The 14,346-nt window shown below is 34.3% G+C and overlaps 1 protein-coding gene and 1 pseudogene across 2 annotated transcripts; one reads left to right on the forward strand and one right to left on the reverse strand.

Moving 5' to 3' along the window:
* Positions 1-416: 416 nt before the first annotated feature.
* On the forward strand, positions 417-1,736 carry LOC107634349 (putative caffeoyl-CoA O-methyltransferase At4g26220; annotated as a pseudogene). Its single transcript, XR_015907557.1, has 3 exons — positions 417-483; positions 563-642; positions 733-1,736. The product of XR_015907557.1 is annotated as a putative caffeoyl-CoA O-methyltransferase At4g26220 (transcript).
* A 6,031-nt stretch (positions 1,737-7,767) lies between these two features.
* LOC148570280 (uncharacterized) lies at positions 7,768-8,693 on the reverse strand. The gene is made up of 2 exons (XM_088507422.1): positions 7,922-8,693; positions 7,768-7,802 (listed from the first exon to the last, which is right to left on the reverse strand). Exons 1-2 carry the CDS (start codon positions 8,691-8,693, stop codon positions 7,768-7,770), a joined length of 807 nt encoding a protein of 268 aa, XP_088363548.1.
* Positions 8,694-14,346: the final 5,653 nt, after the last annotated feature.

The raw sequence follows: 14,346 nt of genomic DNA on the forward strand, positions 1-14,346 counted from the left end.
AATTGGTAGATATGAAATAAATTTCTTACTTAATTTCTCTAACGGTAATTAACCTTTCCAACATGAACACAGAAGTTTAAATTTTTAGCTTCACGTGAACGTACGTTCAAAGGTGAAAGCACTTCTGGGTTAGGAGTTCTAAAAAATTGCCAAACATGACAATGGGACGTTCAAGACGCTTAAATGGGCTTTTCTATTTCTCAACGTAAACCCAAACACACTGTCATATGGTCCAACAAGAAAATGGCGTTTGCAAGATCCCCCATATTGTACACAATTTCTGAGCAGTGAGAACGTGGCAGACTGATAGTTGTTGAATTGAAGATCAGCACAAGAATGGAGGTTATGACCGTGGCAACTCGTAACACTATAATTACACTATGGTTTATTGAGAGAAATATAGAAATAATGGGGGACTTTCCAAACGATAGAATGATCCGTAACCCAGTTATACTTATACTACGGAGCCACAACTTGACCAAGGTAGTAGTGCTTTTGGATGTTCAACACTTTTATTTCCCTCCACTTAGCTTGTATTAATTTATTAATAATGTCATGGCAGTATATACTGGAGACGAGCGTTTTTCCACGAGAAGCAGAGGCTCTCAAAGAAATAAGGAATGCCACTGCAAACCACCCAATGTAACTAACTATTCTTTCTAACTACTACTAATTTAATTTGCATTATCCTAACCTAACTTAACCTAACCATGCGGTTATTAATCAATTCAGGGGGTTCATGAGAGCGGCACCAGAAGCCAGTCAGCTAATGGCGTTACTGTTGAAGGTGTTGAATTAATGCCAAAAAAGACAATTATAATTGGAGTGTTCATTGGATACTCTCTTCTCCACACGGCGCTTACGATTCCTCAAGATGGAAAAATTATAGCGCTGGATCCAGACAGAGAAGCTTATGATAAGGACTCCCATCCATAAAGAAAGCTGCCGTTGAACACCAGATCAACTTTATAGACTCTCCGGCATTACCGATTCTTGATGAACTCTTGCAAGATGAGTGCAACGAGGGCAGTTTTGACTTTGCGTTTGTTGACGTTGATAAAAGCAAATTATTGGAACTACCATGAGCGCCTTCTAAAACTGATTAGGATTGAAGGGATAATAATATACGATAACACGCTGTGGGGTGGAAACGTTGCATGGAAGGAAGAAGATGTTCCAGCAGGAAAAAGAGCATTCAGGGAAGCCGTACTCTGTTTCAACAAAGCAATCTCACAAGATTCTCGCATTGAAATTGCTCTTGCTTCTGTTGGTGATGGCTTCACTATCTGCAGGAGGCGTATTTAAGCAATCATCTGCTGTTTTTGTTTCACAGGCCCAACTACACTTTATTTTACTTGTGGCCTATTTTGTTTTTAATTTGGCCTTTCATTCTCCTGAACGCTATCTTAGCCTATAACTTACATTCGGGCCTCCGTCAAATAAAATAAAAATTGCATCGTCACACGTTATATAAACTATTTCGCCTTCTAATTGAGATCAACAACCCGAAGAACAAAGCGTCTCTGCAGCGTCAGCCATGGAGCGCATCAGAAGAGGTCTGGCGAAGACGATGATTGGGGTTCTTTGGTCACGGACGATGAATTGGGTTGGGATGGGGTCTATGTGGGGATGGATCTTTGTCCAGGTCGGGTACTGTTTGGGTGTTTTGGTCCGATTCATTTGGGCTTCGCTCTAACTGGGTTGGATCCTGACAAAAATATAAACTATTTCGCCTACTGGAGTGTATATATATATATATTTCATTAACTAAAATTGTGGATTTAGTTTTGCATCATGTTATTCATGTATGATATAAGAGATTGAGCCTGTAATCTCTGATTAATGAAATTTATTGATAGAAAACAAAAATTGAAAATGAACCTTTAAATTGATTTAGTTCCCATTAAAGAGAAAAAACAAAAAGAAAAGAAAAAAAAAGAGACTTTGTAACCCTTTCTATTATTTTCGTAATTTCATTGAAGCTAGAAGCCTAGAAGTTATACTCCATTGGAAAAACTGAAATAAATTATATAAAAAAAATTACATGTATATTTAAAAGTAATAATAAGTGTCTATCTATTAATTGGACATTTAATAAATTTAAAGTTGGAGCACAGAATTTTAAGCAGTAATCATAAAACATGCATGTCCAAACGAAACATCTACCTTTTTACATGTGCAAAATTATCATTGTAAATGCGAAGTGTTTGAATTATCTCAACAATTATTTTCTTCTTGTTTTTGTTTTCATAGCCAGATTCTTGGTTCATAATAATTTATATAAGTAAAGGCTTTGTTGGTTTGCGGTGGGACCTGGAGTACTTTTCCAAACTTTGAAGCTTCAATAATGAATATCAGCAGGAAAAACATTTTAAAATCTTATCCATACCCTGCTTTCAAATCTCTACAGTGCAGCCATCTTATCAGAGATTATTTCTTTTAGAAATAAATAAATATATTAGAAAAAAAAAAGGTATTATTATACATTGAGGCTAAGGTAGATTTATAGGAGATGGAAAGGGGGGAATGCATGTGTTGTTGATTAGTTATTATATATAGCATAAATTGGATCCTAGTTGTATGCCTAAGAATGAAGGCGAGGAGAGGAGCAGGGACTGTATGGTCCCTCAAAGGGGCCGGGCCGGGCTACCCAATCAATCACATGGTTCCTGATGAAGTGAATCCTAATAACCCTGCCAACGCACACAAGATCTTAGTTTAAGAGTGAAATTTCTTCAAGACAAAAAAAAGAGTGAAATTCCTTGTTTTATAACAGGTGAATTTGGGTTTGAGATTTGGCTAAGACCAATAGTGAATGAAAATCCTTAATATTATGTGTTTGAGAGTGTAGTACACGTGAATATTGTGATGTTATAATGCGGGATTGTCCAATACAACCTAACCAAAAAACAAATTCCTGCTAACTATATATTGTAAATGTATATGAAAATAAAGATAATGGGAAATTGGTGGCATATGTGTATGTGTGTGGAGGAGAAAACAAGCTATTAAGCATCTCATGTATGTCCACCCTTGTGATGAGGGGTCAGAGGGGAACATGTCCATACTCAACTTGCATTCAGATACTAAAGTTTGTTGTGCAAATGATGCAAAACTAGCTAGCTAGGCAGCCCGTCTTATAACTATTATATATATATATTATTAGTAGCTAGCTATCACACAAATATAGATAGATAGATTGAGTTGCCTATATGTAAAGTTAGTGAAGAGGATGAGAATATTCCAAACCTGTGGACAAAAGGCCACCCCTACATGTTGTGCGTGTGTGTATACATCTTTGATGGCAGCGATTTTGTGTTTCTTTTTGCACATATATAGAGACAGCTATGATGGCGAGGGTCCGGATGGTTATTCATTATACATATCATGATCATGGGTTGTTTCTTGGTGCTTATGTTAGTTGTTGATGACCCTAATCATCCATCTATCTATCTATCTATCCCGTGTATTATCCTCAAATCAAAGGTCGTCTTTTCTGCTTAGCTTCATTATAATCGCATATATGTTATTTCTTGTTTGATCACGTAGCCAAGACACAAAGTTATTATTGGCAAAAATAAAAATTAGGAGGCTCGTCTCATGGAAGGGGAGTAGGGGACAAGGAAAGTGACTTAAACAAATATTCAAAGGATTAGGTTGGTTGCCCAAAAGGGTAGCCATGTGATGGCTATGACGGTGCAAAATCATGCTGTCTATAGACACTTCCATTCACCCTATACCTTTAATTTCATTTCCTCATGTTTCCTGTATATATATATGGTAATTAACTGGATCATTTTTCCGTTGGTTTTAACCAAGAAACTTTTTCTATCGACTAATATATGTTTTTTTTTTAATTTATATGTTCTAAAATATTTATATGTAAGTCACAGTTTTGTTTAAAATACTATTATTAGTGTTTTTCAGAGAAAATAAAACATCTTGTAGTGATTGCAATGAGGTGAGGGGATATATGTTGGATTTCTTCATAAAATCAGTAATTTCCGTACCTCTAGCCATTGCCAATAAATTCTTTGATTTAATTTGGAACTTTCAATTCTTGAATCACAGAGAGCCAAATGGAATCAAGGTGTATTTTTTGTTGTTCTTTTGATTAGAATTGGGGACCCAAATTTTATAATGTTTATGATGAACAGTCGTGTTCTTTCCATCAAAGAACAGACCAACTGTCAATATAATAATAAATAATTACAATACCACTCAAACTAATTTCTATATTAACAAATTGGACCACAATTAGAATAAAAATTCTAACATTCTCCCACTTGGTCCAACATTTGTTATGTATAGTTTGTAATTACATACTATACTTAAACAATTAAGACAAATTACACGAATCATAGCGGTAGTTTCTCATTAATCGAGTATTACCTTCTATGTATCACAATGTAATATCTCATAACTGAATAAACTCTTCATGTGGTATTTCTGTAGGAATAAGCCCAATGCTTATTCTAGGTCCTTCACTGAATTTTATTTGTCATTCTCAATCATGTATGCGCATATATACTGACCAAATGAGAAACAAACAATAATAGGAATTTCATATCCAAATATGTCATATAATATAACATGAGTCATATAAGTGACATTACAGAACATAAACCCATACTAGTAACATGATCCTTAAACAATCCTGGTGGCATGCCTTTTGTCAAAGGATCAGCTATCATCTGTTTAGTACTAATATGCTCTATCTGTACCTCATTAGACCTAACTCGGTCTTTAATGGCTAAGTACTTAATATCGATGTGCTTACTTCGACTACTACTTCTATTATTCTTAGCCATAAACACAGCAGCTGAATTGTCACAATATATTCTTAATGGCCTAGAGATACAATCCATAATCTTAAGCCCGGAGATGAAATTCTTTAACCAAACACCTTGTGATGTAGCCTCAAAACAAGCAATAAACTCGGCTTCCATGGTAGAAGTGGCTACAAGTGATTGTTTTGCACTCTTCCAAGATACTGCTCCATCAGCAAGCATAAAGATGTATCCTGACGTTGACTTTCTAGAATCAACACATCCCGCCAAGTCTGAATCTGAGTATCCAACAATTTCTAAATTGTCGATTTGTCTATATGTAAGCATGAAGTCCTTGGTCCCTTGAAGGTACCTTAAGACCTTCTTTGTAGCTCTCCAATGGATAATTCCTGGATTGCTTTGATATCTTCCTAACATGCTAACAGCAAAAGCAATGTCAGGTCTTGTACATACCTGAGCATACATTAGGCTTCCAACAGCTGAAGCATAAGGAATATTTTGCATCTGTTTCTTTTCAAGTTCATTTTTGGGACATTGATCTAAGCAGAATTTGTCACCTTTCACAATAGGTGCAACACTTGGTGAACAATTTTGCATTTTAAACCTCTCAAGAACTTTATTAATATAGGCTTCTTGAGATAAACCTAAAATTCCTTTATGTTTATCTCTATGAATCTTTATGCCAATGACATAAGATGCATCACCCATATCTTTCATATCAAAATGTATATAGAGAAATTGTTTCACTTCATGTAACAACCCTAAATCATTTGTTGCAAGCAAAATATCATCTACATATAAGATGAGAAATATGATCTTGCTCCCACTAACCTTGTGATATATACATTGATCAAAAATATTTTCAATGAATCCAAATGAAGAAATCACATTGTGAAACTTCAAATACCACTGTCGGGAAGCCTGCTTAAGACCATACATTGCTCTCTTAAGCTTGCAAACTAACTCCTTACCAGCACTTGAGATAAACCCTTCGGGTTGTCTCATATAGACCTCTTCTTCCAAATCTCCATTAAGAAAGGCCGTTTTCACATCCATTTGATGCAATTCCATGTTAAAGTGTGCTACCAATGCCATAATGATGCGGAAGGAGTCTTTCTTTGAAACAGGAGAAAAGGTTTCCCTGTAGTCAACTCCTTCCCTTTGAGTAAATCCTTTGGCAACAAGTCGAGCCTTGTAGCGCTCAATATTGCCTGATGAATCCTTCTTGGTTTTAAATACCCATTTACAGCCAATGGCCTTTTCCCCATCAGGCAATTCTACAAGATCCCAAACTTGGTTATCTGCCATAGAATTCATTTCATCCTTCATAGCATCTAGCCAGAAATTGGAATTACGACTTTCCATTGCTTGTGAAAACGTCGTTGGGTCATTTTCATCACAAATATCATAGTCAGACTCAGCAAGATACACTACATAGTCACTAGAAATTGCAGGCTTTCTTATTCTTGTTGATCTTCTTAATGTTACATCATCAACCTCTTGTAAAGGTAGTGGCATAACAGGTTCTCCCTCTTCTTGAAGTTGCTCTTGAGCAATATGTTCTTGAACAACATTTTCATTATGAAGAGTTTGATCCTCCACCATATGATCTACTTGAACATTATCTTCATGATATGGAACATTAGTAATAGGTTGTTCTACATTGACCCTATTTGTATGGGCATTGTATTGAACAATCATTCTTGTACATGGAGAGGTTTGATAAACATTATCATTCTCAACAACTTTAAGAGGATGATTTCTCCCACTTTCCACATCATGCTCTAAAAACCTTGCATTTCTAGATTCAACTATTTTACTTGAATGGGAGGGACAATAAAATCTGTAACCCTTAGACTTTTCTGCATAGCCGATAAAATAGGCACTTATCGTCCTTGGGTCCAACTTCCTTTCTTATGGATTATAAACCCGAACTTCAGCAGGACAACCCCAAATACGTATATGATTCAAACTAGGTTTCCAACCTTTCCATAGCTCAAATGGCGTTTTAGAAACTGCCTTTGTTGGAACTCTATTTAATATATACGCAGCTGTCTTAAGGGCTTCACTCCACAAGGATAAAGGAAGATTGTAGTTGCTAAGCATACTCCTCACCATATCCAGCAAAGTCCTATTTCTTCTTTCAGCTACACCATTTTAATCTGGTGTGCCAGGCATGGTGTATTGTGCCACAATACCATGCTCTTAAAGATACTTTGCAAATGGACCAGGTGCTTGTCCACTTTCAGTATATCTCCCATAGAATTCTCCACCTCTATCTGATCTCACGATCTTAATTTTCTTTCCGCATTGTTTCTCTACTTCAGCTTTATAAACTTTAAAAGCGTCCAATGCCTCATATTTATTATGAAGCATATAGAGATACATATATCGTGAATAATCATCAATAAAGGAGATGAAGTATTTCTGACCACTTAAGGACATATCAGGACAACATATGTCAGTGTGAATTATTTCTAATATGTCAGAACTCCTTTTAGCACCTTTTTGAGACCTTTTGGTTTGCTTTCCCTTAATGCAATCCACACAAGTATCAAAATCAGTAAAGTCTAGAGTTTCAAGAACTCCATCACTTACTAATTTCTTTATTCTCTCAATGGAGATGTGTCCCAACCTTCGGTGCCACAACATGGAGGATTTTTCATTCATACCATTACCATGCATAATCATAAGACTAGATGGAACATTATTAGCTAAATGGACTTTAAATAAATCACCAATTAAAGTACCACGTCCAATAATATTAGAATTTTTAATAATGTCAACAGAATCATCATAAAAATTTATACATAATCCTTGTTTTACAAGTTTAGATAAAGAAATCAAATTTTTAGAAAAATCTGGAATATAAAAGGTTCTTTCTAAATCTAAAATACAACCAGTACTTAATACAAGCCTAAATGTTCCAACAGCTTCCACACGTGAACGCATCCGATTGCCCATATAGATACTCAGTTCACTTCCTATCGGTTTCCTTTTCCTTATGAAACCCTGCATGGTATTTGAAATATGAATTTCAGCACCAGAATCAATCCACCAAGTGTCATGACATATTTCAACAAAATTAGATTCAAAACACACTGAAGGAATAAGATCACAAAGGTTAATACCTTTCTTTTCAAGCCAAACTTTAAATTTTGGGCACTCCTTCTTCATGTGTCCTTTCTTTTTACAAAAGAAACACCGTGCACCTTCTTTCTTCATAGGATGGGATACAATACCCTTTCCTTTCTTCTTATGAGCTTGCTTTTTACTACCCTCATTTGTCACTAATAGTGCACTTTCACCAAGTTCCTGAATTAGCCTTCCTTCCTCTTGCACACACATCACCAGTAATTCATTAATGGACCATTTTTCCTTATGTGTGATATAAGAAATCTTAAATGGTCCGTACTGGGCAGGAAGAGAATTCAGAATAAGATGCACCAGAAATGAGTCAGAGATCTCAACCTCTAAAGCTTTCAGTTGTGCTGCAATGTCTCTCAACCTCATGATGTGTTCACGCACACCTCTTACGCCGGTAAGCCTCATAGATGACAATTGTGTCATTAGGGTGCTTGCAAGTGCCTTACTAGAAGACTCAAACTGTTCATCAATAGCCTTCATATAATCCTTGACATTCTTACAATCAGGAATTGAACCTCGGATACTAGCTGAAATACGAGACTTAATGAACATCATACTTAAACGATTGGATTTCTCCCACCGTTCGTATAATGCTACCTCGGCTTGAGAACTAGCATCAGTAGGTGTCGGAGGCTCTTCCCTATGAAGAGCATAGTCAAGGTCTGCACACCCTAAGTGAAAGAGAATCTTATCTTTCCATTCTTTATAGTTGTCACCACTTAACAAATGAACTTCAGATACAGTTTCAGATATCATTACTGCTGCAAATAATAAATCATGCTAACATTACTCAACTTTAAATAGGCACATCAAAATCCATAATATATGATAATACATGCCAATGCAAGTCATATCAAAATAAATATAAATTATAGTGTCATTAAAATCTACCTGTGGGCAAAGATTTTAACACACATAATATTTACTATATGAACTAAAGTATTGAAACTAGAAAATAAAATACTACTTCTTAATACTTGTAGGCTAATTAAGAAGTAAAAAATATTTTCTATTTCAATCTAATTATATGTGAATAACATAATAAATTCCTGTGGGTAAGTTTATTATATAGTTCACAACAATTACAAATATATTATATTAATATTTATGTGATTTCTTTAAATATAATTATTATTAAGGATGTTGTGGCTACTCCTCAATAAATCATATATTAATCACAATATGATATGCAGCGGAAGAATTTATATTGCATGCAAATATAATCATTAAATAAATAAATTCAATAACATGATTAATATCAAAAGTGAAGATGATCTAGTGGATAACTATTTTGCCAATATTTAGAAGATCCAAGTTCAAACCTCACTCCAACCAAAATTTGAATTTTATAATAAAATTTAAATTTTGAAACACAACAACTTCAATGTAAAAGTAGAAAGCATTTAATATTATATAACAAACAAAATTCATCCATTGAAACAAGTTTATTCTGTTTTCTTTCTTCCACCGTCTTCCCTTTCTTCTTCTCTCTTTCTTCTTCTTTTTTTTTTTAATTCAAGAATAAGAAAACTTATGGGAATCATGGAAAATTATACTATTATGAAGAACAACTACGACACAAATTTAGGAGATTCTTTTCTGAGAATATTATTTATTATTCTCTCTTCTTATGGTACGTCAACTTTAACTTTCAATGATTTTTCTTACTTATTTCAAAATTCATACTATACATTCTTCTTTTGAAAAAAATTTATCAAAATAATGCACAGTAATCAAATTTTTAAATGGCAAGGCAGAGACAATTTTGCTCTGATACCACATGTTAGATTTCTTCATAAAACCAGTAATTTACGTACCTCCAGCCATTGCCAATAAATTCTTTGATTTAATTTGGAACTTCCAATTCTTGAATCACAGAGAGCCAGATGGAATCAAGGTGTATTTTTTGTTGTTCTTTTGATTAGAATTGGGGACCCAAATTTTATAATGTTTATGATGAACAGTCGTGTTCTTTCCATCAAAGAACAGACCAACTGTCAATATAATAATAAATAATTACAATACCACCCAAACTAATTTCTATATTAACAAATTGGACCACAATTAGAATAAAAATTCTAACAATATAGACAATTGTTTACATTGTTTGGGTTTCTACTAGATTGTGGAAAGGGATGACAAAAAAAAAATTCTATATTCAAAACACAGGCTAAATGAAGACCTATGAAAGATTTATGAAGACGGGTAGTCGTTCTTGCAAATAAATAAGGACCAGCGAAAACATGGATTTTTTTATTTTAATAAATAAATTAATCATAATAATTATTAAAATAAATAATTTAAAAAATATTTATCGAAATAAATATCCATCTCTGATCTTGTTTATACTCTTGTCTCGTTTACACTGTAAACAAGATATATGTAGTTTTTTAATTTTCATTTATCTCGTTTATGGTGTAAACGAGATATACTGTAAACGAGATATATCTATTTATAAATAATTAAATATAATTTTTAAAAATAATAAAAAATATTAATGATTTAAATTGAACAAAACTCTTAAAAATGGAACGTTTCAAATAATAAAAAAGATAGACGATTTTAAATAAAAGAAAAGATAAACCGTCCATTTTAAATGATAGGAAAAATAGACTGTCCATTGAAAATAAGCACGTCAACACATTTTACGCCCACTATTAATATAATTACCTTTTTACTGGCCTACTATTAATACTATTATTTTTAATTGACAAAATTTTTAAATTTTGTATGTACTCTTTTGAGTATTAATTTTTAAATTCAAATTATATACATTTCAAATTTCGTTTATGGCATAAAAGTACATAAAATTTAAAATATAATTTACATATAATTATATTTTAAATTTTTTTTGTTGTACAGAAGTATATACAAATTTAAAATATATTTAAATTTCAGTAATATTATAATTAATTTTGATAAATATTTTTTAAATTATTTATTTTGATAAATATTTTTTAAATTATTTATTTTAGTAATTATTATAATTTACTTATTTATTAAAATAAAAAATCCGTGAAAACATAGGTATTCCGTATCACAAAAATCTGTTAAAATTTTTTTTTTATAATGAATATATTATATAAATTTTTAATGTATATATTAAATTATGTTGAATTGTGTTAGATTGTATTAAATTATGTTAATTTGTGCTAAATTATATTGAATTATGTTATTTTTTGTTAATGTTTTTATTTTTTAAAAATATTATTCATCAATACTCAAAAAAAATTAAACGGAGACTCATAATAAAAAAGAAACAAAAAAATGTTGTTAAAATATGATAAAAATAGACAAATACAATAGAAATTTATATATGAGAATATAAAAGAGTTGTATTTTGGTGATATTTTCACGGTATAATATTTGATAATTTATGAGAATAAATTTTTTATTACAAAAATATGATACACAAGAACAAAAGAATTAGGATAATGTAAACTTATAAATTTGATGTGTGTTAAAACTTTTTTTTATGGTTTATTTATAGATGAGGATTTTGAATTAAATAATAGTAGGATATTATTTACATAACCTATTTACTAAGTAAAAACACACTATGAAAACCATGTTTTATTAATTGATAATATTACATACTCTATTATATAATGCTCCATACTTCATAATATGACATTTATAATAACAATTATTTTATAACACTCCCTCTTAGATGTCATTAGAAATATGTCTCATTAAAAATCTTGTTAAGAAAAATCATACGAAATAAAAATTCGACTAAGAAAAAAAAAAACAATATCTTTTATAACGAGAACTGTCTCATTCAAAAACCTAATAAAAAAATCCAATGAGATAAAAACCTAATCATTAGGAAAAAGAGTATAATCTCTCCCCTTTTGATAACATCAAATAAGATATCGAAAGCAACACATTCCAATTCTAGCTATGTACCAGATTTTTAAAGAAGGATTTAGGAAGCGACTTATTGGTAAATAAGTATGCCAAATTATCATTTGAACGTTAATTGTTCCTTAATTTTGAAGATCATGTGTGAAAAGAATTTGGGAGAAATGTATTTTGTTCGATCACATTTGATATATCAACTTTTAAGTTGAGCAATACACATCGTATTATCTTCATACAACGTTGTAAAAGCTATCTTCTTGTCAAACAATCAACATGATGATTGAATATATCTAATATGGTCGTCATCAATACGAGCTATAACTCGGTTTTATGACCATCATCAATACGAGCTATAACTCAGCATCACTTATTATAGCTCGGCTTTTATGAGCTATAACTCGGTTCCGTTTATTTTCTTATCATAACCGATACCCAAACGGCACAACGATCAGATACGTTATCAATCCCCTTCGAGCCGACATAAATGCTCGAACCGTAACTGACAAGAAGCACACCATACAAAAGCAAGGTAAAGTATCTTCTTCAATAGGTTCAGAATACACAATATACTGACTTAAGTTCCGGAGTGCTTTTGCAGGTACACTCCTCCCCCCCCCCCCTTTTTTCCGACGATCATATTCTCGCATCATATCAGAAGGAGAAGCTCGGACTCAAAGGTTTGGACGATCAGCCTCCGAGGATATAGTTCAGCAGTCATCCGTCATTAGAAGCCGACCTATTCTACAGGCAAGAACAATTGGCGCCACCGTGGGGCCGAGGAAATAGATCTTTTCTGCTGGTCCCATTACTTCTTGTCGCATCCATGGCTGACGTGCCACCTCCTTCTCCATCCGAGCTTCTGCGGATGATAACCGAGCTACAGCAAACCAATCAGCGTATGGCAGAGGAAAATCAAAGAATGGCTGCCCAAATTGCCGAATTGAATAATGCCCGGATCGAAAACAATAACGCTCACCAACATCAACAAGACGATGAAGAGCATCATTCCGACCCATCCCACGTCTCGGAGACCATCCGAGTCGAGGGAGCCCAGCCTGAAGACGAAAACAAAGAGCCTGATGAGCCCGTGGGGCCCTTCACGCCAGAAGTAATGAATTTCGAGCTACCAAAAAGATTCACTTTGCCACTAACCCTCACACCTTATGATGGGCTCGGCGACCCGAAGAAATTTCTCAAAAAATTCCGATCAATAATGATCGTTAACGGTGCATCAGATACTGTCTTATGCCGTTGTTTTCCGAATTATTTATATGGTCCTGCACTTGATTGGCTGTGTGCTTTGCCTGCAGGTTCTATCTCATGATTTCAGCAGCTGGCCAAGCTATTTGAAGAACACTTTGCTGGGTCTGTAATTTATCTCCACGACTCCGATTATTTGAACACAATCAAGCAGGGACCTAATGAAAGCCTGAAGGAATATATGACCCGCTTCACGAAAGTCGCTATTAATATACCCGACCTCCACCCCGAGGTCCATCTGCACGCAATCAAAAGCAGACTCCGACCTAGGAAGTTCCAAGAAACCATCGCAGTAGGCAAGCCGAAGACCCTTGCTGAGTTTCGTGAGAAAGCCAAAGGCCAAATTAATATCGAGGAGCTTAGACAAGCCCGGAAGTCCGACAAAATATATTACCGAGACAAGGATAAAACTCCAAGCACTAAGAAAAATTTTAAACTAACCACTCGATTTGATTCTTATACACAGTTTAACATCAAGAGAGATGATATCATCAAAGAGATCCTCAATTCAAAGCTCATCAAGCCACCAAGGAAGGCCGGAACCTACCAAGATACCAAGAATGTAGACAAGTCCAAATATTCTGCCTTCCACCAGAAGCACGGCCACACTACCGATGACTGCGTGGTCGCGAAGGACCTCTTGGAGCGGCTAGCTCGGCAAGGACACCTTGACAAGTATATTGGCGGTCACATCCAAAAGCATACCACACCTACCTCAAAAAATGACTCATCCGAACAACTTCACTGAGGAAAGGAGAAGGCATCCTCGAACCAATACGAAAAGCCACGAGGTATAATTAATTTTATTTCAGGGGGATACGCTAGTGGAGGGCAATCAAATTCGGCCAGGAAAAGATCATTCCGAGCAATTTGCTCGGTGGATGGACCACAACGCAATACCGAAGCCGCGAACCAACTTCCCCAAGTAACTTTTACACACGCAGACTTCAATTCCAGTATTCAGAACTTAGATGACCCTGTGTTCATTACCCTTCAACTGGGAGATTTGTTGGTAAGGAAAGTACTCCTAGATCCCGGAAGTAGCGCCAACGTTCTGTTCTGCTCAACATTCCAAAAGATGAAACTCATCGACAACATACTCCAGTCAACAGGGGGAGACCTAGTCGGTTTCTCGGGAGAAAGAGTTCCGATCTTGGGTTCAGTGTGGTTGCAAACCACACTGGGTGAGTATCCTCTTTCCAAAACATGTGATATTTAATATTTAGTAGTAGATTGCTTTAGCCCATATAATCTCATACTTGGCCGACCTTTCTTAAACAAGTTC

Source organism: Arachis ipaensis, chromosome B3 (assembly GCF_059453495.1).
Source record: "Arachis ipaensis isolate K30076 ecotype BB chromosome B3, ASM5945349v1, whole genome shotgun sequence".
Lineage (NCBI taxonomy): Eukaryota > Viridiplantae > Streptophyta > Magnoliopsida > Fabales > Fabaceae > Arachis > Arachis ipaensis.

What these genes read in the sequence shown, in the direction of transcription:
- LOC148570280 (XM_088507422.1), bottom strand. Translation starts at nt 8,693, where the DNA reads ATGATATCTGAAACTGTATCTGAAGTTCATTTGTTAAGTGGTGACAAC. An exon ending in AGTTTGGCTTGAAAAGAAAG is followed by an intron (nt 7,803 to 7,921) that starts GTATTAACCTTT and finishes AATACCATGCAG; the next exon opens with GGTTTCATAAGGAAAAGGAA.